General features: G+C 41.0%; 1 protein-coding gene across 1 annotated transcript in view; it reads right to left on the reverse strand.

Annotated features, from left to right (window-relative positions):
* Positions 1-12,316: 12,316 nt before the first annotated feature.
* Positions 12,317-25,543, reverse strand: part of ODAD2 (outer dynein arm docking complex subunit 2) — a 92,756-nt gene continuing 79,529 nt past the window's right edge. Inside the window, 1 exon segment of the mRNA XM_075143983.1 lies at positions 12,317-13,969. Coding sequence (XP_075000084.1) covers positions 13,856-13,969 — 114 coding nt within the window. The 3' untranslated portion in view covers positions 12,317-13,855.

The raw sequence follows: 25,543 nt of genomic DNA on the forward strand, positions 1-25,543 counted from the left end.
CAGGGAACAATTCAGTTCCATTTAATGTAGTATCTCAGATGGCTGATGTCTGCTCTACATTTGAAAAATAAATTTGGATTTGTTTGGATTTAACCTTAACTGTTACAGGTCACATTGCAGAAATCACTGCTTTGAAAAGTTAAGGATAAATGTTGAACAGTTGATAACAATAATAATGATAATTCTAATTTTTTGTCAGCCACCTGTGCAAAAATAAACACTGCACGGTGTGTTATTGAATTCCCTACTATTTATCCCTGTTTTTCCATCTAGCACCACTGGAAGGCATAAAGTCAGGTATTTTTACCACCAATATTCTTCAGTATTACAGATATAGAGGTCAAACCATCATTTTAAATAATTATCTGCAGAATGGTTCAAACCATGAGGAATATTTGCTCAAGTCTGCCTTTTCTGGGCAGGGAGAGAGGAGGATGTGTGTAAGTGATTCACGTGGTGTCTGCCTGTGACCTGTCCCCTGGGAATTACTCTACCAGCCCCAACTCTCGAACATCCCCAAACACCCGAAAATGTGAACTAAACCAGCAAGGTGGAGAGACGCGCGTGGGCTGAGGGGACGGAAGGGGCAGCTCCGAGGGGCTGACTCCATACCCCGCTTGAGCCGCATGCGGTTTTGTGTGACCTCAAGGATTTCACAGTCCCCGTGCCTCTCTTCTGCAGCTGTAAGACGGCAATAATAACGCTTCCTCCCCTTTCTCTGCTTCCTACTCTTTTTGGCACACGGCTAATGCAAGAGGGCTTGATCTCAGTTGGAATCTATCAGTGCTACTGACATGTTAATAATACCAGCAGAAACGTTTCCTCTTTCCTTTGCACTGACAAAGCTCTGCACGGGGTAGCAGCTCCCAGCACGTCAGCCCAGAGCGTATTCACTTTCAACCCCAAATCTGAGGCGTTTTCTGGAGACAAGACAGAGAGGATACAAGATTCAGACTGACTTTTAGGATTTTAAACAGGGAGAAGTAGTCATAACATGCTTCAGTTTGATGGCCCTCCAGTTATTGCATAAAAAAGACTCCGAAATATCCTCAGCCTCTTGGCTGCTTGCACGGCGTAAAACCTTGTGCGGTTGAGTCAGGGTTTCGATCATTTTATGTCTAGAAGCTCCCCCAGTACAAGTCGGGTCCTGGACAGGACAGGCAGTGTCGGAGCATGTTGCCTCGGCAACACGGATGTAATTGAAGGGATTTTGTGTCTTGAAGGAAAACCCCAAAGTTAATGCCAGTTTCTATAAAAGCTATACCAGCACCCGGAGCCTCCTGGGGAGAGCTCCCTCTGGGACATGGGATCCCGCTATCTCCAGCTCTGCTCAAGAGTCACCCAGTAGCGGGTTGGTTTCCCGCAGAGAAAGCCTGAGAAAGTCTGAGGATAAAATAAGGTTGCAGAAAGATTTTCTAAAGATGACTTGCGATTAATGTTTTTGGCCTGAGTTTGAAAATCTCCTTTCTTATTGCTTGCAGTCATATAAAAACATCTCCCTAGTTACACTAGCTTTTACATAATTGATAATTTACAAATCTCTAATGACTTAGAAGATTTCTTAAAGTTTTCCAATAATAATAAAAAATATAAATGTTTATTCAAGCAGATTAAAAAGTCAGATCATATTAATCTGTTTAACCGCTGCTGATAGCTCTGTTATCTCCTTTTTGGTAGAACTGAAGTTAAAGCTCTGTAAATAGCTTTAAAATACACAAGTGCTACTTCAGCAGAGGCTAAAGCCAAAGACTCAAAATGCAGTTTGGCTTTCATAGCTATTGCCAGCCTCGAATGTTAATACCCAAGGAAAGGCAACAAACTCATACTCTGTCTGTGTTTTCCTCCTTGTGTACAGAATAGATGGTTCTGCAGGGTGCAAAACATGAGGTGTAGCAGCATAACTCATGTACAAACCGTTACTATTTATTATTGGTGAGTCTGAGGCATGCGAGCCAGCGAAGGAAATAGCTGGCACATCTTCATTAATTCCTTCTGGTTCTAAAGTAGTTTTCAGGAAATAATTCTCCAAGACCTTGGCTACACACACAGCGTATTTATTCGGAGTTGGCAGGGGCACCAGAAACCATATAGTTCATAGAGCCCATGTTTCTTTGAATCCTGAAGGTGTTTACCAAAAATGATTTTTAGACAGATTGGAGCCACACACATACATGGTACCAGTCCTACGACACTTGCTGGTGTCTTCAAGCACTTTAGGTTTAATCATAACCCCCATCCACCCTATGAATAAGCTTCAGAAATTCCCCAATGGCATTAAGGGTTATTTTGAGAACGAGGAGCTATCCACCTTAGCATGTCAAGTGAATATTGGCTTTGCAGGGTTTTTTTTCTCCAAGTTATTTGAATATAACTATTATCTTTTCTTCTGTATTGTGACTATCTGACTTGTGACCTCAGGGATACTTTTCTTGTTGCTTTGAGATCTACCCATGACTAAACCCAGAAGTTTAGATATATATTCAGACTTTTTTGTCTGAAAAATAGACTGAAAATCTTGAATATCAGTCTCTCTCATGAGATGTCCTGATTTCATGGATTACAGTAGGGCCAGAAATAACATGAGAACAGCTTTCTCACAGTATTTCGGTAGTTCTTTTTTGGCCATTGCCAAAAGCAGGATGTGAAGACATGCATGAACATTAAAGCAAACTCTTATTAGAATAGTTCAAGTTCCTTTTGCATTGTGGTAAAAATTTGTGTCAGTTTTTATTCTATTCAGACTATTTCAACCCTTTCAGTACTTCAAAAATCCGTCAGTGTTTTTTCTTAATAAATCATTCTGCTTAAATGTGATTTGTGGGTTTTCATCTTTTTTCTTTTTTTTTTTTTAAACACAGGCCAAGAATATGACAAAGTGCTCAGAGCCAAATTGCACATTTGATTGTACGCATAAATGTTGGCTATCCCGCTGGCTATCCCATTGGCTTTGCAAGCATTCCTCATTTGTGTAATATTAAGCATCCAGTAAGTGTTTGCTGGATTGGGACAGAAGTTGCCCTCAGATGCCCCGGGGAGGGCTGCAGCTGCCATCAGTGGGGATGTGTCCCAGGGCATAAGGACAGAATCAGTTTCAGGTTTGCATAATTAAATTGTTTCCTTCAAAGCTCTCAACAAATTCAGGTGCCCGTTACCTCACGGCGTTTCCACAAAGTAGCAAAACGATGTAACGTTACCTGCTTTGGCTCCCAGTAAACACTGGGAGTAAGTGCAAGCACGAAGCAGGGTGGCAGCCTGCTCCCGTCTGCTCCTCCGGCGCGGGATATGCCTGGGGCCAGCAGCCCTGGCAGGGCAGGGCAGGTTTTGGTGCTGTGCTTGCCCCGTCCTGGCAGTGCCCGTAATGGTACTTACAGCGCTGTTGTGAAGTGCTCCTGCCTCTTTTCAGAGCAATAGTCTAAACGTGCTCTGCCCAGAGAGTGGCTGGGCCCCTCCTGGAGAGAGGCTCTCCACCTGCACCCGAGCTGTGGTGGCATCAGCCAGGGTTATGGTCCTCTCTGCAGAGCGAGGTTTTCCAGATCTCTGAACATGGGTGCTTCCCAGGGCACAGCGGAGGTCAGCAAAGCCTTATTGGACTTCACCTTCTCCATCAGCTTGAAGCAAGGCAGCCTGTTTTAGTAGACTGGGACAACCCTTGCTTGCCTATGTTTCGTCTTCCCCAGTTCAGTAAGGAAAGAAACGTGGGACGTGGTGAGCAGCTTGTCCACGCAGCACCTGCAGGCGTACCTTGCTGCCACTGGCAGGCTTTTCCTGATGAGGAGCCTGGCACCTCTCCCATAAGCTAGGTTCTCCAACCAGAGGGAAAGTGAACAGCACTCTGGTCTGCCCAGGACAGCAGTGAAAGCCCAGATCTCCTCAACTGATCTGTTTGCTAGCTGCTAACCCCAGATCACCACGTATAACCAGGTGGTTGGCTCAAGCACTCGGGCTTCTTAGGAAAGCTGTCACCCCATCAGGTCCTGGGTGGAGTGCGTCAAGCCATGGTTACAGATAGAGAGGAAACCTCTACTTTTGTGCCGAGGCTCTCCCCGAGGACAGCTGAGATATCGGTGTCTTACTCCAGACGGATGAATCAGAGCGTGAAAATAATTGCCTGGCAAGCCACGAACTGCCAGGCAGTTCAGGGTTTGTGGATCCAGCCCTGGGATTATGAATCCCAGGATCTCAGACTGAGAGGGGACTTCAGGAACAGCTGAATCCTAGTAGAGGGTTTTGCTGTTCACCTTTCTCCAGACAGTAACAGGGCTAAAACCACCTGGCTACAAAATATTGGAGTTGAAAATCGACCTCCTTCTCAACATTTTTTGACCCTCCTTCAGCGGCCTATAATATCTGCCTCTGGGATGCAGATATCTGGGGAGGAACAGATGGCCTTTTGCAGTGCACAAGTGACACACTGCTGGTTTTATTTAAGAAGCCCTTGAGGAAGACAACCGCAATAGCTGCTGGGCCTCCTGTAGTTCAGTGAACCCAACTGTGAGACCTTTTTCAATGTTGTCACGGCCACTGTCCTGTAAAAGGCTGTGACTGAGGTGCCTGCACCCGCTTGGAGCACTCTCTCCAAAAAAAAGGCACTTTGATTCGTGCCTATGTTTATGTGGGAGACTCTCCACGGATTGAGACATAAGATCCCAGTTAAGGTAATTCTGTCTGGCAGCAGCATTAGATAGTTTGCAATGAACATTTACAGACCGGCCAAGGAGTATGATTTCTTACACAAAAGATCCAGCTTTTTAAGGTTCTTACCCATGGAGCTGCTTCAAGCAGTCCTCATGCGCGGTCCTCCCTTGGATGGGCTCTGCAGCCCTGGACCAGGTGGCTGATAATACAGAAATGCTGAAAATGCCTGGAAAGGACACAGTCGTGTCAATCGTCTCCACTGAAGGTAGTAGTCACAAACACATGGGTTTGCCAAAAGTCTCTGGCTAGTTCCAAGAAGCCTTCATTTGTTTGCATTGCTAATCTACCAGAGACTGAGACTGCTGGGAGAGATATCAAGCCTTTTGTAAGCTTTCTTTCACCCTGCTTCTGTTGGGATCTGCAGGACAGCAGCCATCTGAGAAGGTTTTGGGAGACTGCACAGTTATCAGACTGAGACAGAAGGAAATCGTCTGAGCTGGAGGCAAGGCAGCCCATGGAGCTAAATGCACATTTTAATTCTGCAAGTCCTTTTGTTTCCCTCGTAGCTCAGCTGCTTGTCAGGGCTGGCAACCTCAAGGCCTGGCTGCAGCGGGGTCCGGACAGGCTGGAGGGATGCCCTCCTGAGGTTGCATGCCCATGACCTTCAGTGAATACTGTGACACAAGGACAGCATTTGACTCACAGATTGTGTTATGATCCCCCGCTGCAAGAAAAATTTCTGTAAAGTTTTTTGGAACTCCCTTCTCAGCAGAGCGAGGAGGGTAATCTGTCTCGCTTTCAAGTCTTTATGGAAAGGGGAGCAGCATGAGGGTAGTATATGGTGTATAGGGCACATGCCCTTTTCCGGAGTAGAAGCAGCACTGTTTCATACACCTCGTTGCCTGGAATGATTCCCCAAAAGAGGGGTTGCCTTTGGATCCTGACAGTCTGGGTTGCCATCCCAGCATGCAGCATCCCAAAATCTGCATTTACCAAGCCAAGAAACTAAATCATCTTTCTTTGCTTCTTAACAAAGTCGTTCCTTAATAAATCTTTCCTTCCACTTCACTTGCTTCCACACAGTGATGTGACTGACCAACATCTCTCCCTGCAGCTGAGGGTGCAGCTGCACTCGCCTGGGCTCTGCAGCAAAGAGCAAGGTGAGAAACAGAGTGCGTGAGCGCAGTCCTGCTGCCCCGGTGCTCCCAGGGCTGGAGCACATCGGGCACCTGCACATCAGTGGCAGACGCAGGAATCACTGGGAGTGACTCCCGCATTCCTCCCTTTAGATTTTCCTTGGGCAGGAGTGATATCCTACAATTTGTCTTTGGATTTTCGCGCTGTTACCTATCGCCCAGAGCTGCCCAAGGGAACTGTTCCTGGTCACAGCAGGCTGGGTTTGCAGCACATCCTCAGCCGTCGGGAGCTCTCCAGAGGCAGCCTGCAGCCCCCTTTGGCTCTCACTCAGCTGTTTTGCCATCACTTCGTTTGCAGTTATTCAAGACATGTTTGCCCAAATTGCACTTGCTGCTGGCCAACACAAAATGTTATCTGCCCCAGCAAAGTGAGAGTTCAACTATTTTTCTGCAAATCTTATTGATTAAAACCTCGAAGGGGTACTTGCAGGTGGCAGCCACTTTTTGTAACTGAATTCCCTCCACATTCTTATTACTTTGTAAAACTGTTTGATTATAGAAAACTAGTTGATTATAGAAGCACAAGCTTGTTACCTCATTGGCCTGTTTCATTTTAGAAATGTAAATCTGGTGGACCTCTGACAATTACTAACTTTCTCATTGGATTAAATTCTTAGACAGTTTTATTGTTTCATTCTGCGGGGTTTTCCAGGGTTTTCTTTGGCTGGGTCAGCCTTTCTAAACTGCCACTTAGATTTGCTATGAAAATATATGCCTCTGTGCATCCAGTGCACACCCTGCCAGACACACATTGAAGCCCTGAGCCCAGGCTGCTTATCAAGCCCCTGCCTGGCACTGCAGGATGCTTACAGATCTCCAGCGGGGCCCGTGGCGCTGGGAAACCCCATGGAGAAGCTCTGTGCTCGATCTCAGCCCTCTCAGGGGACACAGACACTTACTTCAGGTTGCAAAGAGATGCTTCACAGCCCCAAAGCTGCTTCTGGAGTTGAGCATTTTGGCCAGCACTTTCTGAGGCCCCAGCATCACAGCTGTGTTTTGCCCTAGTTGTAATGGTTGTCCGTGATATGGAATAGCTGTTCCCAGGCCACTTGGGTCCTCTCTCATGTTAGCTTTCTCTGATGGAGACTCTCTGAGACATGCAGAGTGTCTGAGGGTGCTGTGGGGCACTTGAGCCTGCATTTCCCATCTCCCAGAGCAAGGATGTACATGGTAGAGTACAGAGTATTTTCCTCTTAAAGCTGAAATATATTTCAGTTCTTTGGGATGGTGGGTGTGGATGTGGCAGTCATGTAGGAGAGGAGACACATGATTCAAATTCAGTTCTAGCAAAAGTTAAAGTGGTTTCTATTACACATTCCTACAAAGTTCAGAACAGATTAAATGGTAATTAGATATCAGTAATTGCCAGTGGAACTAAAATCATAACATAGATCTCAGTAACTGTGTTGATTTAGAAATGGGGACAATAATGAGTCTACACTGGTACTTGTAGGGCTCTAAGGCTGGTGAAAACGAGCATGTACACGTAATGGACGTGTCTTAAAGATATGCAAAAATCTGAAAAGCAATGCAGGGGGACTGAAGAGAGTTCTGGTTTTGTTTTTTGGTTTTTTTTTTAATGCTGAGTTTGGAAAGAATTAGGCCTCAGTTTCTTCAGAGAAATCACTCCTCTTTGTTTTGTACCTCTTTACGCCACATCAGATCCAGTGCTTGGCAGTCACCTATATTCCTTAGTTGCTGTGCTGAAAAACATTCACCTAGTCATTACATTCTGGGAAGCATACCAAGGCTGGCCCACATATGTCCGCTTTTCCAAATATTTTTCCTTTTACATGACACCCCACCACAGACAGTTGTGGAATGGGTTGGAAGGAGGCATCAGTCGGACCATAACTTCTGCTCTGAACATATTTTGCCCCTCATCTGCGAGTGTGCATGGAATATTTCTCTCCAAGAGTTGCTCCAGCTCCACTTTGAGTATTTTCCTGCCTAACCTCACGCAGGGGTAAGGACTAGGTAGTCTGCTTTCCAAATGGTGTAACTAAAAAAGAAAGTCAGCGATAAGTGAGTTCAATGAAGGCCTGCAGAGCAAGACTGGCAGCCACGGGGACAGGGATTTTCCATATACTGGGCAAACACAATACAAAAAATGGCAATCCTAGACCCTCTGCACTATCGCATCCCTTGTGACCGAGCGCAGTTATCAAGGACGGTGTGACTTTGGTTATCAGACTGAAGCAACACTGATAGCTTCCCTCAGAACATTAGGAGCTGTTTTTCCTTTGGGCTGGTTGCCCCCTGGAAAGTGGGCAGAGAAGACCCACTGGTTTAATACATGGCATCGTCCTCCAGTGGGTCTCAGCTTTGGCCCTAATCAACCCCAGTCCCGTGACCAAGGTTTACTAAACTGCTGACCATCTACCACCAGCCGCCGCCTCCTCTTGTTTTTTTAATTTTTGAGCGTCTATTTGTCCCAATATGGGTTCCCCCACCCTTCCGTCATTGGAAGGTTTAATGCTGAGTGAAAAACCACGAACAGCCTTTGAACGTGTTCTGCCAAGTCTCTTTACAGTACAATACTGGCAGGAGTAAAACACTGGGGCCAGGCAAATATGCAAGCTTCATCACATTAAAGGAAGCAGAGCAGCACGGTTATTGCATCATTCTATGGCTTCCCAGACATTGTTGTTATTTTTTCATTAGAGCAACAGAACTGCACTTGGTGCTTTTTACTGAAGAGCCAAGGAGGCCCCAAAAGGCTGTCGATTGGAGAAGAGAATGCGGCAACTGAAGGATGAGTGGTTTACTGCACTAATTTTATAGCGCAGCCTTTACCAGTCTGTGGTAGAGGGAACCAGCAACATGATCTGTGTTCACATTTTTTTGAAAGAAGACACGTAGCCAAATGCTTAAAACTATTTGCTTGTTCAAGACAAGTTATTTGGAAATTCAACTACTACTGAATCAACCAACATTTTTCAACACTAAATCATTTCAATTCCATATCACATGTTTTTAATTTTATCAGCATCTGTAACTTTTTAATTACCGTTTTTATTAAAGCCTTTTTTTTCAGAAGCAGTACACAAATCCCTAGTTATTTAATCTGGGTGTTAGAAGGTGCAGTTTAAAGCTCGGTCATTGGAGAAAAATTCTGCTGCCAGAGGCACCCACTGAATCACAGGTGCTCTGGGCTGCTCTCCTGCATTCACCAAGCCCCTCGGAGAAGTGGGGTGTGTCACAGCACAGCTGGACAAAACCTTACCAGCAAGATTGTAATGAACGATTTTGCCCCCCCTAAAGCTTCTAGGCAGATTCTCACCTAATGAAGAGTGGAGAAGCTTTAAAGGCACTCCAGGATCCTGGCGCACTGGGGAGTTGACTGAAAACTGCTGGTTTATGACCTATTGTTTCATGGTTCAGCATTAGGATAATGTCATTCTTCTGGCCTTTCTCTAATACGCACTCAAAATTACAACAAGCAAAGGTTTTGACTGGCCAACTACTATCTAGTCACCACGTCAGGATTCCCAAATGATGGAAGAAAACACATGAAATTAGTGAAGATGGTTTTGTGCCACTGGAGAACTGCAAAGGTGATAGGATTGGGCCATATCATATAACTTGGTAGCCAAAGTCAAAGCTTCCTTATGTGGGTTTATGAACCTTTCAGAAAGAAAACATTTGTGTTCAGAGTAGAATTGATTACAGTCATTGTAGAAGAAAGATCAAGCAGCTGAAGGTTACCGTGCTCCATGCAGACTAGGATAAAACACATAACTTGCCAATAACAACAACTGGAAAAGAGAGAGGAACTTAACAACTGAAAGGCGTCTGGCAGCACAGAAACAAGTCAAGAGGATAAACACAAGCCATGGTGATGCTGTCCATGGAAATCCTTCCCAGCAAGTCGTGAGTATTACTGAACTGATAACTAGGCAATAGGATGAAAAGCACGCATTACAATGTAAAATTGCCCTCAAAGAAAAGATTCATGAAAATGGATGACTTTTGGCTGGCTTCAATAGCCAAAGCAGCAAAATATTGAGCATTGAGGAACACCTCTATTTAAGCAGGGGAGGGAACAATAATTGGTAAAATTAATTCCTTCAGAAACGGTGCAATATAACTTCCCACTGCAATGGCTGTGGCTGCAGACACGCTGGTCCTGGCACATGCCAGGTCACCGAACAGCAGAAGATTAGGTTGTCTGAATTGAGGTGGCCAAGATGCAGCATTGCTTCCTTCTGTTCTTCTGGATCCTGAACAGTGTGTGGCAAAGCTCAAGTGGCTAAAGAAGAGACAAACCACAATTTACAGTGGGGCAGCAGTTAGCGTCTGACTTTGGAAATAAGCTCTGCAAACAGCCCGCAGGGAAACTTGAATACCACTGCTGAAGAAACACGTTACATGTTTCCATCGCAGTCATCCTGCTGTCATCCTTTGTAAAACAAAGATTATTTTGGTGGAAATGTGCAAGGAACAACCATTTAATTTATTATGAGATGAAATTCTTAAACTAACATATTATCTAGTTCAGCCTCCTGGGATGATTCACCTCTGACCCCCGGCGTCAGCAGCTCATTCGACTCATTTTAGGAGACGTGGAATGGAAGAGGTACCGCGCTTTCACACAAAGCGATCAGTTAGCCTAAAGCAAATTAGTGAGTCAATTCTCAAGACAGCCCCGTGAATCTCAAGCTCATTTACTCGCCGAAGAAAGTTTCAGTGATGGAACAGAATAACAAAGCCCCTAACATATCGCAGCCCCATTGCACCCAGGCCGTGAAGTTTATATTTCCCTTACAAGTTGGAGACAATATTGTGTGTCAGAACACATGCACTTACCATTAGCATGAACATTAAGAGGCAATGAACATAAATCCCAGATTCAAATGTGTAGTTTGAACATCCTGGGACAATTAAATTATTGATAATGGTTATCTGTCACCAAGCAATAAATCATAAAATCAGAGAGTGGTAGAAGAAAAGCTATCTTGCTGCTGACAGACACGTAGACTGAAAGATGTGGTGGGCCTTTAAGGTTCCAGAAATAATTGCATAAAGGTGAAAGATTTCTTCTCTTGCTTTTTTTCTCATCAACTATAGTATTTCCATACTCAAAACAACACTTTCTCGTGACAACTTTTCTTACTTGGCCTCTACGTTTTCTGACATTTTTATGAAAATGAGGAATGAAGCTGAAAATGAGCAGCGGTGACGAGCAGGCCTGGCTTCACGGCTGTGAGTTGGAGCACGGCACTCCACGCAGAGCCGGGAGCTGGCTCCCAAAATCGTGAAAAGTGACAGATACTCTCTGCTGACGGTAACATCAATGTAAATAAACTGAAAAAAAACCCCTATACAAGACTGTGAAAATCCAGGGATGGCATAGAGAAAACAAGGAGGGAGCAGACTGAGCAGGCGATGGCAAACGAACAGCACAGGGGCTGGTCCCCCTTTTTGAGTCACTTCGTTTTTGCAACTAAAATAAGACTCTCTGTTGAATTTGTACATCCAGTTGCTCCGCACTGAACATAATATTGAGCTCCAGTGCTCAGGATAACCGTATTTCCTAAGAGGTTACAGGTTTATGCGGACAACTAGCAGCTGGTGGAAAGAGACGGGTGAAGGCATCTCCCTTCCAGTCACAGGACCGGGGAGCGGGAGCTGGCTGGTGCCCGGTTGTACGCGGTGGGAATGCCGGGCCCGGGCGGCTGCGGCTGCTCGAGTCGGTGCCAGGGCTTGAATAGGCTGGCGGGCGCTGCCAGGAGGGGCGTGTGAGCGGCAAGCGGGACCCAGCTTTGTGAGGATCCCTTTTCAGAGGGCTGCAGTGCTATGAAACTCAACACAGCCCTGCGAGAAAGTGGAAGCTTTTCAAATGTACACGCTGTACTGCACCGCTCGGAGAGGCCAGGGATCACATTCATTTATTCATTTTCCAACAACTAAATCTCTTTGTATTAATTACATGGAATCCACCAGTTTTGGCCAAAAAAGATGTATTTTTTTAATACTGATCCTTTGCCTGTGTGGCAATCTGTATCGATTTCAGCATTTCTTCTCCTTGTACAGAACTTAAAAACGGCAGGCATGGTAAAGAAAAAGAAAACAGCACAAATAAGTGAGCTTAAGTCTGGGATTAACTGTCTGAGGCCTTAAAATAAAGACTTCAGATCAACTGCTCAGAGGCATAAGGGCTACCAGCGTGAGTGAGAGGGGCAAGCTGCGGCCATTTCATTGTCAGGAACATGACATTTATTACCCTGACACCCGTATCATAAAATTAAGTTTACTTTAGAACTTATTCCATTTGAAATCCACACTAAACAGTCAACAGTGCCTTGAGAGGTCATGTTAAGGACAACAGTTACTGCCAGGGAGCTTTTTCCCCCTCAACAGTTAGAAAAATAAGCCACCATTTTACGTATTTTTCATAAGCAAGACTGTGATAAACTTATTTGTATCTACAGCTTCTCTCACAGAAAAGACAAAAATAAAATCAAGCCTCTCCTCTTTCAAATGAATTTGGCAATTAGCATTTATTTTAGAAGTATTTTTGGTGGTGAAGCATATGATACTACTACAGCTGTGACATCAGTATAATAATATGGATATATTTATTCACAATAACATACCAGGGGCAGAGCTGGAAAATAGTATTTGCTTGGTCACTCATTGCTGATGGAACTTGTTACAACCCCATGACTATGTTGGCGTTTGCATTGACCAAAAAATACTACTTGGATTATTATTTTGATCTCCACACTGTCAGCACCTGTCCATAGTTTGCTTCCTTTAAAATACTCTCTACACCTTCCCTAAGGGCCCAATGCAATCCTCTTTTTTCAGAATTGCATCATTCTAAAACGAAATTTTAAATGAGCCTTCACGTCTGCTTCAGAGAAAACACAAATAAAAAGTTGGATTTGCATTATGTCTTCCTTAGAAGCTTCTGTTAGCACTAAAATTAGTTGCCTTGAGTAGCCCTGCTAGTTAGAAGAAAAATAATGAAATTACAAACAGCTTCCAAAACAAGAAAATTGTTAATTATTAAGGGCTGTAAAAAAATCATTCAGAAGTCAGTACTTGACAAACACGAGTTATTTAAACATTTGGGTTTTTTCAGTTTTGTCAGCAGTCTGTGCCTGTAATTAAGACATTACTGCTCTCAAGGAAATGCTTTAGTATTATTTGTTAGTACGGTACATAACAGTGGGTCTGTAATCTATAATATCAATCATTGTTTATGGGGTTATTGAAAGCAACTCTAATTCCGAATATAATTTTATGCAGAAAAATAAAGTAACTACATCAATACAATGTTGTCCTCAGTTTAAAAACAAAAAAACACAATAAGATAATGTGTAAATGTAAATGTAATGCTCCACTTTTTATTTACAGCTGGTAAATTTAAATTTGAGTTAAACACGTGTTAATTAAAACACATTTCACCAGCTACTTATAAAATTAAGCACTATTTTGTTTGATGTTGGTAGAAACAGGAAATTTGGAGTGATGTCTACTGCTACAGCTGTTTGCAGTCCTTATGTAACACCAGATGTGAGATTGATGTATCTGTATTTTGTCCTCTCCTGTGAATTGCAAGTGATCAAACAGGCAAAAACATAATGACAGGATGATTGGACAAGTTTAGCACGAAGGGAATTGTTCAAGACATTCATAAATCACCGCACAACCACACACGCAGTGAAGGAAAAGTTATTGTAATGTCACAGATATGCAAAACCATTTATATCTACAATGAATTTCAAATACAAGCGTATTAATTGTAGAAAAAGTCTTTGACATATCTTAACTGATAGTCCTTTAAAAGGTGTAATACTAAAATACACACAAAACTAGGTGTGAGTGTTCTATAAATCCTAGACGTGAGAAATCAATAATGTAAAAACAAACATAATTTTCCACAGCTTTATTGTTGTTATTAAATTATCCTCACATAAATGAGCTCTGCTATGAAATACAGATGCTAGGAGTAATCATGTATTTAAATGTAGCTGTATTGCAAAACAAGTGTGTTGGTAAAAGCTGCTAAAGCATCAGCCATACTTTGCTTTTTCTGTTGCTAGAGCCAATCTGCGAATGTTTGCTATGCAACCAGCTGCTGCCTCCTGCAGAGTTTCATCTGTCGAGCCTACCATAGCCAGTAGGAGCTAGCAAAAACACAAAAGAGAAACAGCGTAAGAAAAACATATAAGTATGCTATTATTTAAATATTATTCAAATCATAGCTAGAACAATTGCATTAATTCACTCACACACTAAAAATCATATTAACAACACTGTGTTATATATCTATGTATGTATACCTATATATGCACACTTTTGTATATTAACATACACATAGAGCATAACGCTTTATCACATTTGTACCTGTAATTTGATATTTTCGTGTCTGATTTTCTGTTTATTGTATCACGCCTGCCTATTGGTTGTGACTTGGATTTTTTCTTGTAAGTAGAAATTGCATATGCTTTAATTGAATTCATGGTTTCCCCCCCAGGTACACTAGTATATTTCTACATGCTCAAGATTTTTAATAAACAAAGCCATACTTTTTTTTTTTTGGCCTTGATCGTGAAACTGTATCCATGTGAATGGACCCTCGTGTCCCATTGACTGCAGCAGGTTTCTTTATTGTCACAGCAAACCACTCACATTAAACTGCTTGAGGGGTACAGATCTGGACATATCATTCTTAAACATTTGCATGTAAAAGTAAAAAACAAAAGCTAAGAAAAGGCGCCAAACTTTTGGAGCTGATTCAGCTTTTCAGTCATGTGGAGTAGATCCTTTACTCTGGAAGTCATTCAATTTTTTCAATGGAAATTCCCTTGGAGTAAGGTATTGTTCAACACAAGTATGACATAAGACAGGCCTTCATGATAAAACAGTCTTACATATCACAAAACCATTAATAATGGTTTTGGATCTCACTTCCTCAGTGTGTTGCAAGTCAGTGATGCAACTGCAAATGCAGTATATGCTGGAAAACAGAGGACTCTTGCTTAGCTTAAATCACCTCCACGCAATGCTTGGATTTCTGAAAATCTGCCAAGCTTAATGTGCTTTCAGGTATTTTGAAGCTCAGACAGCTCTAATTAAAACCTATATTTTCAGTCTGCAATACTTAGGATTCTGTGTTCACCCAAACAATGTTGAGTCAAACCACAGAGAAATCTGTTATCACTCAACTCCGGTGCATATTTTTCATACAGCTAAAATATTACACAAAATTATGAACTGCTAAATATAAAAGCATAAATTGAATGCAGACATCAAATTCGTATGCTACCTTTTTCTAACCTTCCAGCAATCGTGAGGCATGGGCCACAGCTGCACACATATGGCATTTGCTTATAGAGATCAAAGCATTTTATACTTGAGGAAGTATTTGTGTTAGCCAAATGTACAAAACAAGCATCTTGCCAGTCACCTTTCACCCTTTGACCCCTACATGTAACTTGTAAGGGTGCCTGTGATGGGCCTGAATTATGTCAAAAAGAGTATTATGTAAATTAAGCATCGATGATAATTTTTTCCTACCAATTCTTCTTCTAATTTTCATTAACGTAATCAGATGTCTCTGTACATATAGCTAGCTCAGAATTCTTAGAGTGTGAACACTCCTAAAGGGATATGCCAGAGTTAAAATGACATGAGAAGAAGTGATATGAGAAAGCTTTATATTCTTACATTTTATTTGCATGCAAATGGGCCAGGGGCAGCAACAAGAGAAGTCAGTGGAAGTTTCACCACTGACTTCAACGGGCAGGAAGACCAAGCAGCACATCTCTGGGTAGTGATAAAGCTGCTCTACAAAGCACGAAGGCCAGAATGCAAGTCTTATCAGATGCTTAACTTCTTTTTTTTCTTAAGAAATATTGCTGGATGAAGATCTTTCTTCCTTGCTACTTTCCACCAGCTGATTTCTCATCAGCTTAAACTGTAAAGTGTTTCTTTGGGTGTCTCACAACTTTCTTGTATAACTTAACAGAGGAAAACTGGTATAGATCTTTCATATCCCCGACTCAAAACCAAAAATATGTATGCACATACCGTTCATACGGTGGTTTTGGTAAAGCCATAAGTTTCAAATTTGGGGGCAAGAAAACTATATGCCTTATGTGATTATTCACTGCATCTCCACAGAGTTAGTGGAAGGCTTTTTCAGCGTAGTGAGTGTGGAACTCAAACTTTCATAGTAATTTCAGCGTAAGACTTGTTATCTGTTTGTAAGAGCAGAAATTCATCACAAAAATAATGTTTTGGAGGTACATTATCTAGCAGAAATATAGCAAAAAGCAAAAATAGACTTTTGCCTTTATTATGACTACGTTAGGTAGGACTCAATTCAAGGTTAGTTATTTCTTTTAGCCAACACTTCTTTTTAGGTTCAGAAAACTTAGGAAAACAGGTATTTTTCTGTTGCGTGCAGAGCTCAATATTAAGCAATAACAGTAGGGGGGGGGGACGACTGTGCTCTTTATTGCAGGTGCATTTTGGAAAATCAGGGTTAGATATCAAAGAACAGCCTACTACATGACACGGGTTAAAAGTACCCAAATAGATGTCTAAAGAATTAGTGGTATGAATGCAACCAATGCAAACAGCAATTTTTATAAAGGTATCAAATATTGATTTTTTTCCTTCTGAGTTTGGGAGATCAAGGATCAGTTCCTCTCCAATTCGTTGTTCTTCTAAATCACTTGCCAGTGGTTAACATCTGTAAGAACTGCCACGTCATACAAAATCCTGTACTACATTGTGTCTCAGCATTTTCACAATACGACTTCAAAGAAATATTCTTGGAAACACAGTCTAATACAGTAGCTGCCTCTGAGGACTGAGGATATACAGCAACATTTGTCAGTCAACCTACTCCTTTTGTGCTAACAAAAAAGGCAGCTGAAGAGAAGATTATCGAAAATGCAAAATATTTCAATATAAGAAGGTAATTCCATATTTAGGAATCTAACTTTGAAGATTTTTATATAAATCCTGCCTTAAATGAAATAAAATTTTATTCTTTTTGTATGTACCAAGAAAGTTATAATTCTTTCACTTCCTGACTGCCACTCCTTGACCCTTTCATGGGTTCAGTTCAATTTACTGGCAATTTGGGTTGTCCAATTCAGGTATGAAAATGTATTCATAGATAGTATACACAGACCATACTCACATATTAGACATATTTTTTAGAAATATTAGAAATCTTTTTTTATTCCAATGCACCAGTGCAATATAACATGTCCTTTTTCTTGATGCAATGCCCTTGAACTTCACGTATCCCTTCCCTTTACTGTTCAGGTATTGTTTTCTGACACATGTAAATGTTAACAGATGTGAGAAGCAGTAAAAAAGCATGCGGTATAAATGCTTCTTTCTGGCGCATAAGAGGCACTTTCCATAGACAGAGAAAGCATTTGCAGCACTATGTAGCCTTCATTTCTGTTGGCAGGTATCTATATTCTAAGGCGAGAGTCCAAAATTTTTTGCACAGTTAGCACGTCATACCAGCAAATAAGCACAAATACAAGCTGTTTGGAGAACGTACAGAGCATATGTAGCATTTCTGGGTTCCAAAAGCAAGAGCACTGCATAGCCAAATCATTTAAGTGTTCAGAACAATTAAGAAGATTTTGCTTTTACTATCTGAGCTTTAAAATAGCACAGAATTGTGATGCTATATTAGGATTGCACAATCATAGAATAATTCCGAATGGAAGGGATCTTAGGAAGTCTCTAGTCCAATGTCATGCTCAAAGCAGAGTCTGCTACAAGGTTAGACCAGGTTGCTCAGGGTTTTATCCAGCCTAGTCTTGAAAACCTCCAGTGATGGAGATGACACAACCTCTTTGGGCAACCTATTGCAGTATTTGACTGTCCTCACAGAGAAAAAGGTTTTCCCTACGTTCAGTCACTCGTTTCAGTTTATGCCTGTTGTCTTTCATCCTCTTGCCATGCATCACTGTGAAAAGGCTAGGTCCATCTTTTTGATGACTGACCTCCTTGTAGGTACTGGAAGGCTGCTATTAAGTCTGCTTGAAGCTCTCTCTTCTCCAGGCTGAAAAAGCCCAGTTTCCTTAGTTTCTCCTCATAGGGCAAATGCTCCAGCTATTGACCATCCTGGTGGTCCTCTGCTGAATCTATTCTAGTTTAGCCATGTCTTTCCCATACCAGAGGGCCAAAACTGGGTGCAGTATTCTAGGTGTGGTCTAATGAGTACTAAGGGTAACAATCCCTTCCCTCCATCTCCTGGCTGTGCTCCTGCTCATACAGCCCAGTATGGGGTCGTCTTTGCTGTCAGGACACACTGCTGGCTAATGTTCTGCTTGCTCTCTACCAAAATCTCTATGCCCTTTTCAGTAAAACTGCTCCTCAGCCATCTGGTCCCTAGCCTGTATAACTGCAAGTGCAAGTGCAAGTCCTTCTCAGGTGCAGGACTTTGCATTTATCCTTGCTGAATTTCATAACGTTCCTGTTGGCCGGCTCCAGCCCTGCCTAAGGCTCTGAATGGCAGCCCTTCCCTTGACTGTATCAAAACCGTCCCCCGAGCCCCAACTGGTGATTTGGTGTCACTGCAAACTTTATGAGTAAGCAGTCCATTGCCTTCCCCAGGTCACTGACAAACATGGCAAATGGGACGGGTCCCAACAGAGAGAGCACTTCGGCACTCCCCTTGTCACCAGCCTCCAGGTAGAGTACAACCCATTAACTACTACCCTCTGAGCTTTTTTTTAATCCATTTGGTTGTTGATACATCTAGAATATAATACATCCTAACTTGGACAGAAGTATGCTGTGGGAAACAGCTTGAAAACCTAGCTAAAGCCAAGGTAAATGACATCCACTGCTCTCCTCTCATCTACAATCTTAGACAGATAGCGGGCAACCACGTTTACCTTTGGTAAATCTATGTTGACTGGTCCAAATTATCTTCTCCTTCTTGTGTCCAGAAATGTGTTCCAAGAGGACTCCCTCCATAATTTCCCCAGGGACCAATGTGAGGCTGACCAGTCTGTAGTGCCCCAGAGCGGGAGGAGAATTGTTGCTCTGAAGACAGGCGTTGCAGACTCTCACTGTTGGGTCTTATGCTTTCCGGCATACCAAAGGTATAACAAAAATGGAAAGTCTTTCATTCCTCAGGGCAATAGTAAGATGTAAGGGGCTAGGCCGTAATATTTGCTTGGACATTCATGCATCATGAATGATGCCACCTTCCACTCTCTGATAGCACAGCTTCCTTAAATTACTATCTCTACAATCACAAAATAACCAATTGAAAAATTATTATTTCCAACAAGATAACATAAGCGTCAACATAAGAAGTTGTGAAAGTGTCATTCCAAAATGGGTATGGATCTCTGGATGAGTAAGACTAATAAAAATGGGCTAGTAATTCTCTTTTCTATGAAGATGTCTTTCTAGAATCTTTCACTTCTACAAAAGAAGTAGCTTAAGGGGATTTTAAAGCAGAAAAAGTGTAGACAAGTTTTGCAACAATAAATCCTGAATCTGACAAAATCTCAGATATTAGTGATGCTCTATGTATGGGTACAATAATTTATAAGTACTCAATTTCCTTTGGTCACAGTCATTGCAGCTTCCAGGCTCAGAAGTGGGAAGCAGGAAAGATAGAAAGTGATGATTTCAGAAATAATACAGTTTTGCCTGTATTAATCTTTAAATAACATGAGTTAGTCATGTGATGTTTCTACATCACATGAGATGTTTCTACATCACATGTGATGTTTCTACAAGTTTTCCAAAACAGTGGAAAGTGGAGAACAATACTGCTGGAAAGAGGTTCCCTTGCTCATATAAAACAGATAAATGATCAGCCTATTCAATACTCTGGAGTCCTGTGAACATGAATGCAAATAATGAATAAAGAATAACTATAAAAAGAATATTTAATGCCCTTTTTTTTCTGGCTTCTTTAGGTTTTCTGCCCTGTAAAACAAATTTTATTTGATTTTTTCTAATCAGAAGGAAATATGGACAAACTCCTTCAACAAGATTCATATCTATACTGGGAAGCTAGTTAGAGTTCACATAGAGCTTAACATTCCTGGAGCTAAAGACGTTTACTTCAATACAACTGCAGCTTCTATCTGCTGTGCTGGTGATGACATCTTGTAGATTGACATAGCATTTCCAGTTGGTGGTAGGACTTGCCATTTTTTTTAAATTTAGATTTAGTATCTGACTTCTTTTACATGCAATGTTTCCTAAAGGATCCTAAATCTCTAGCACTGTGATTTTCTAATTGCATAACACTTCTTTTCCAAAAAAGACATTTCTCACATGCTTTTTATAAATCTAACCTAAAAGAAAAAAATACTTTAAATAAAAGCATATGGTAGAAGCTTATCCAAGAAAGTATCAGTCTAGATCCAGCCAGCATTTTGCTAACTTTCAACACCATATTGCACACTGGAAAATATTAAATCACCTAGTTTGACAGTTATGTTACACATATTCCTATGAAAATACTTCTCATAAAATTAAACTATAAACAATAAAACATACTCCACAATCAAAGCATAATGAAGGTTAAGCTAAGTCACTGTTTCTAAACTAAAATTCAGGCTGATTTCCTGATTTCCTCTTTCATCTGAGTGAAAGGGTAAGACAACACGCACGGCCTCCTAAGAAGAAGATGCATGTGTAAGTTCTGCAGTGTTTCCTGTTAATTTTGTTTTTTTCAGGTGGCACAAACAGAATAGATTTCAAACTTAAAAGTCCTGTGTGCCAGGGAACACTCTGAGCTAGCAGACGTACAAAATCCAGTACCAAGAAATTCCAGTAAAGGCAAAAGATGGGCAGGGCAGACACCCACTGTGCTGGTTCTCTCTCGTATAAGGTCTCTCCTCTCTGGGACTAAAGTCAGAGCAGCCCCTGGTGTAGCCTAGTTCACTCACTTTGAATGTAAAGAGGTGGGAACTGAAGCGCTCTGGCTGGAGTGAGAGAAATCCTAGGAAGATTGCACCTGGCTTCTTTTCCCTTCCTCTTATTCCTGTCTTTGCTCTTCTCTCTCCCATGAAACACATTTCCATTCTGGCAGCCACGGAAAAAGGGTAATATACTTTGGGAGTCATTCAAGCATGGCTGGGGGGATGAGGAGGTCCAAAGGATGCAGCTCGGGCTAAGGTACACCTGAACATGGTGGCCGTCAGCAGGCTGGCCAGGAGCCGTCTCTTCCTTCTCATCTTTCCCTTCCTCCCTCAGAAAACCAGTGCAAGAGTCCAGGGGCAGGCAAACCTGTGCACTTTCTGCAGACAGGTGCAGGACAGTTAGGATGAGAACAAACTTGTCTGCAGTTTGTGGTGCACTTCCAGATATCTAACCATTTCACCTATTTCAGGACTTACAACAGGTGACTTGTCCTCTGCAAGTTGTTACTTTTTCCTACGCTACTGCCTGTGACAAAACAGCCGTTGGTAAGCTGAACGCCACAAAATGCTGGGAAACAAGGGAGAAAGAAGAGTAGGGCTTGATAGATTCAGTGAAGTATTCTGAATATCTGATTACTGGTACCTTACCATGAGATGTTTACTATTTCTTTAGAATACACAGCTTCAGTGAACTTCAGCTGATTTTACGCCATGATAGATTTGAAGTTTAAAATCCTTCTGGGTACGACTTCGTTTTTTTGTTTTTCCTACCTGCTATCTGTCCCTTTTTGTCTTTTATTTTGTTTAGTCACCTCCTGTATTACAACTCAACCAAAAGGTATTTGGGACAAGGACCATATTTCTCCAACACATCTGAATTGTGCCTACTACAATGGGGATAGCACTCTTGAAAAGAAATCCTCTTGACCACACACTAATAAAATGCAAAATAAGAATATAGTTCTCATACTCTCCAGTAAGGTTAAATGTTACATTGCATCACTTTGGAGAAATACATACAGCCTGAATGCCTGAAGGGAACTATAATATGGTACACACTTGGAGTACACATACATACTTGCAAGTTTTTATATATCTACAAAATATGAATAAACCCTACAGCTCTCTCTTCACCTCATCTGTATTAATTGTCTATTTCTTATATAATTATTTAGAGAAGGATGCCCCCCGTCTGTGCAAAGACATAATAAATGGGCAGAGAACTCTGAATATCAGTGACAAGGAGAAAGTGAACAAAAAGCTCAATGGTGAAATGCAAAATAGTTTAAAAATTGTAAACTTGCAGGCCACTTTAAAATACTAAGTTTAAAGGTTTTCCCATCTCAAGTTGTTACCTACAGGACTTCAGAGGGATATTTCCAACAATTTCAGATGTAAGTCTAACTAAATATAAACATACCATGCAAAGGTAATGTAGCTAAATAAAACTAGCAATAAAAATTATTTCTAATCTTTGTTTAAAAAGTATGATTATATGTAACCAATTGGAGTCGTTAAAAGCAGGTAGTTTGAATCTACATTCAGCTGTAAGAAGTTTGGTGCAATATTAAGAAAGAATTCAATCATCATGAACATTCCAATGTACAAAGAGTCTTATGGGATATGAAATTCATCCCACAAAAAGCAATAGGCAGATCTGATAATCCAGAAGTGATGAAGCCCGGGGTCTTACAGCATATTTTTATTTGAATCACTTTCTCTATTTTATTTTTATTTCATTGTAGTTTTCAAGAGAAGATTAACATATAAAAGGCTTTTGGTGGGATAGAGAGAATAAAGAACTTTTTCGTAATTTCAATAGAGTGACATTTTAAAAAAAAGCTTTTTTCAATTCACTGGAAATTTGTTTTATTAAGATGAAAACAGGAGCCTGCTTACTTACTATATATAATGGACATTCAAAACAATAAACTTATGTCATGGATGTTTCTTTCCTTTCATAATTTAGTTTGGCTCAGCAACATGTTGGGGACTATCCTTCCCTTGTATTGCTGCCAGCCTGGTCAATCTTTCTTCTTTGTATTTCCTGCTCCTTTTCCATACTTATCTGCTTTTTCACACTTCGCCTTCTTTTTGATTTTGCAGGAGCATGACTTTTACTGTGCCTTCCCTTCCCAAGTATTACTGAGGAGGTAGTATAAGAAATTGAGAAAGAATTGCTAATTTTGGTTTTCCGAATTTGTTAACATTACTATCAATATGAATACTGACATTTTGTCTGTCTATCTCTAGCAGTCATATGAAGATTATACGAAAGTTAAGAGGGGGCAGTTGCAAGTAAACTAAAAGCAGCAAGTCAGAGGAAAAAAAGTAGGTTTAAGCTGTCCATTAACCCTCACATACTGAAGGGTTCTGCCTGACTTCTCAGCAATACCCTGAAAACATGGTGTGTTTTTTTTCTCTAGTTTGTCTGATGTTTGTGAAGTGCACTATAAGTAGTCTGTCTTTGAAGACAACATCGAACTGCAGCAAAGAGACACCACAGTTTCCAGACTAGTGACAAATTTTGCAATGTTTATCTCAAGTTGCATCTTATCCTGAGAACAGGGTACAAAATCTGACTGTACTAGTATTTTAAAAGTATGTTAGATCTACTGATATGCATGAACTGACTTCAAAGTCTCTTCAGCATTCAATTCCAAGTACTGATTTTGATCTCAGAAGTTAATACAGCTTTAGGTCCAATGGTATAAGTGTCTGTCTCTCTGCCTATATATGATCATTATAATCAAAACCAATGGGGTGCTTTTGCTAGTAAACCTTACATATCAAAGTCTGGGGACAAAAGCAGGACGTTCTCACTGTAGATCCATACAATAGCATTTATTTCAAATAACAAGCCAGGGTATTTTAAAGCTGTTTTTTTTGTGGCATGCAAGAAGACTGATCTATAATGTCATGTTTTTAGATGTGTGGGTGGCAACAGTGCATACATTTACATAAACTGGAAGATGAGTGACATTGTTCAACTTATAGTCTGGTTTCAGACTAGTAAATGTACTAGAAAACGTTCAGTTAGAATGTAGCATAAATAAATGTGTAGATGGTATGAACACAGCTCAGCTCTATGCATACAAATATGAAACCGAATGTGATGAAGCAAGAAATGAGCTGGGGCTGTTCATGGGCAAAGGTCCATGCATAGTCCACATATTCATTCATAGCTGTAGATTTAAATGTATGATATCAGAAAAAAATGAAAGCAACGATGAACATAGAGTGGAAGTTACTTTTCAAGATTGTCAAACTGCTTCTTTTTTGTTATTCGAGAAAAACATAAGGAATAGATTATTTTATACTGAGGAGTCAACTTCCTATAATCAACCCAAATTTCTGAGTCACTTGAGCATTGCCTTATGAACAGTGTGTGATATAGTGATCATAAAATATATTTACTAGTGCTGGAAATTTATATGCTTTCCTAAAGTCTGTGCTGTGGAAAAACATTACCATGCACACTTACTGTGACAGATAAATGCTTTGTTTTTTTGGTGATTAAAATGTAAGGGGTGGCTTGAATTAGCACTCCATTCAGGTCATATGCAACCAAAGTATTTGTGATTTGCATGCAGTTCTCTAGAGTGGAGTTAGACAGACTTTTTTTTAAAAAGAAGCAAAACATCTCCCCAAAACCACTCAAGGACTCGCTCTGGCCACAAACTGCTTGAGTGGCTGCTTGATTTTGGAAGCTTTGTGAGATCAGAGATTTTTAAAGACACTGTGTAGTCTGCAAGCAAACAATACCTGCCTGCCTGTCTTGTGTATGTGAGCCAGGAAATAGGAGATGCCTTGATCTGCTTCCTTCCCTCTCTAAAGACATAACTATGAAGTAGGGAATGAAAAATTCACTAATAGAAGTTAAATCTAAAACTTTCCTCTGATTAGAGCAAAAGTCTGTTCCTCAAATTTTTTATTGAGTAATTGCTCAACTTTAATTCCAAGCTTCAAGTTTCGGGGATGTTTTTGGCTTATTCATTTGCTTGGACTTTTTTAGTTTTATAAAAAGAAAGTTATCGTTATGCTTGGGCAAGTGGAGGTTGTAGCACATGTATAAAAGCTCTGCTAAAGCTGGTTAAAGCATGCAGGGGAAGATATGAAAATTAATTTCCTAAAACCATGCAACTCTATGCTTTAATATAGAAAGAAAAAATTCATGCGGGTCTGCTAGCTGAATGCTACCACTGCAAAAGTTAAAAAGAGTCACGATTAATACTCTAAACTTGGTATGGTGGTTACTTTGTATCTCAGGTAGGATGAAATGATCGGAAAGGTTAGTTAACTAGCTACCCAAAATATCGTTTCACAACACTAATGCTAGCACAAGAACATTACTAACAGCACGTTGGACATTATTGGGTGAGTATACTTGGGGCACACTGCCACCTAATTATAACAATATGGGGAAGCTGGTGTAAGACAAAGCACTACTACAATGTGCTCTCTTTTTCAACAATTCCCAACTCAAAGAGGCTACTTTTTCATGAAAACACTGCATCACATGCTTGAATCATGACGAAATTAAGGAACTTAACATCTTTTCCTGAACAGGATCAGATTTACGCAGAATATTGGCATTTGTCAGAGAGTGGTTTCTCAAAATACAATTCCCTCGTATGCATTTGTGATGCTGAAGGATTAAACAAAATATCAGTTTTTCGCCCCACTCCCCAGAAAGTCAACACAAATTTAAAGATACAGTTAACTGCAAATTTTATGAGAATTCTTGGATTATGAGAAGAGCAGAAAGATTAACAAAAACAGCCTGATCAATCAGAAGCAAACCCAAGATCCAAGTCAGGGCTCCAG

Source organism: Calonectris borealis, chromosome 2 (genome assembly GCF_964195595.1).
Source record: "Calonectris borealis chromosome 2, bCalBor7.hap1.2, whole genome shotgun sequence".
In the NCBI taxonomy this organism is placed as follows: Eukaryota; Metazoa; Chordata; class Aves; order Procellariiformes; family Procellariidae; genus Calonectris; species Calonectris borealis.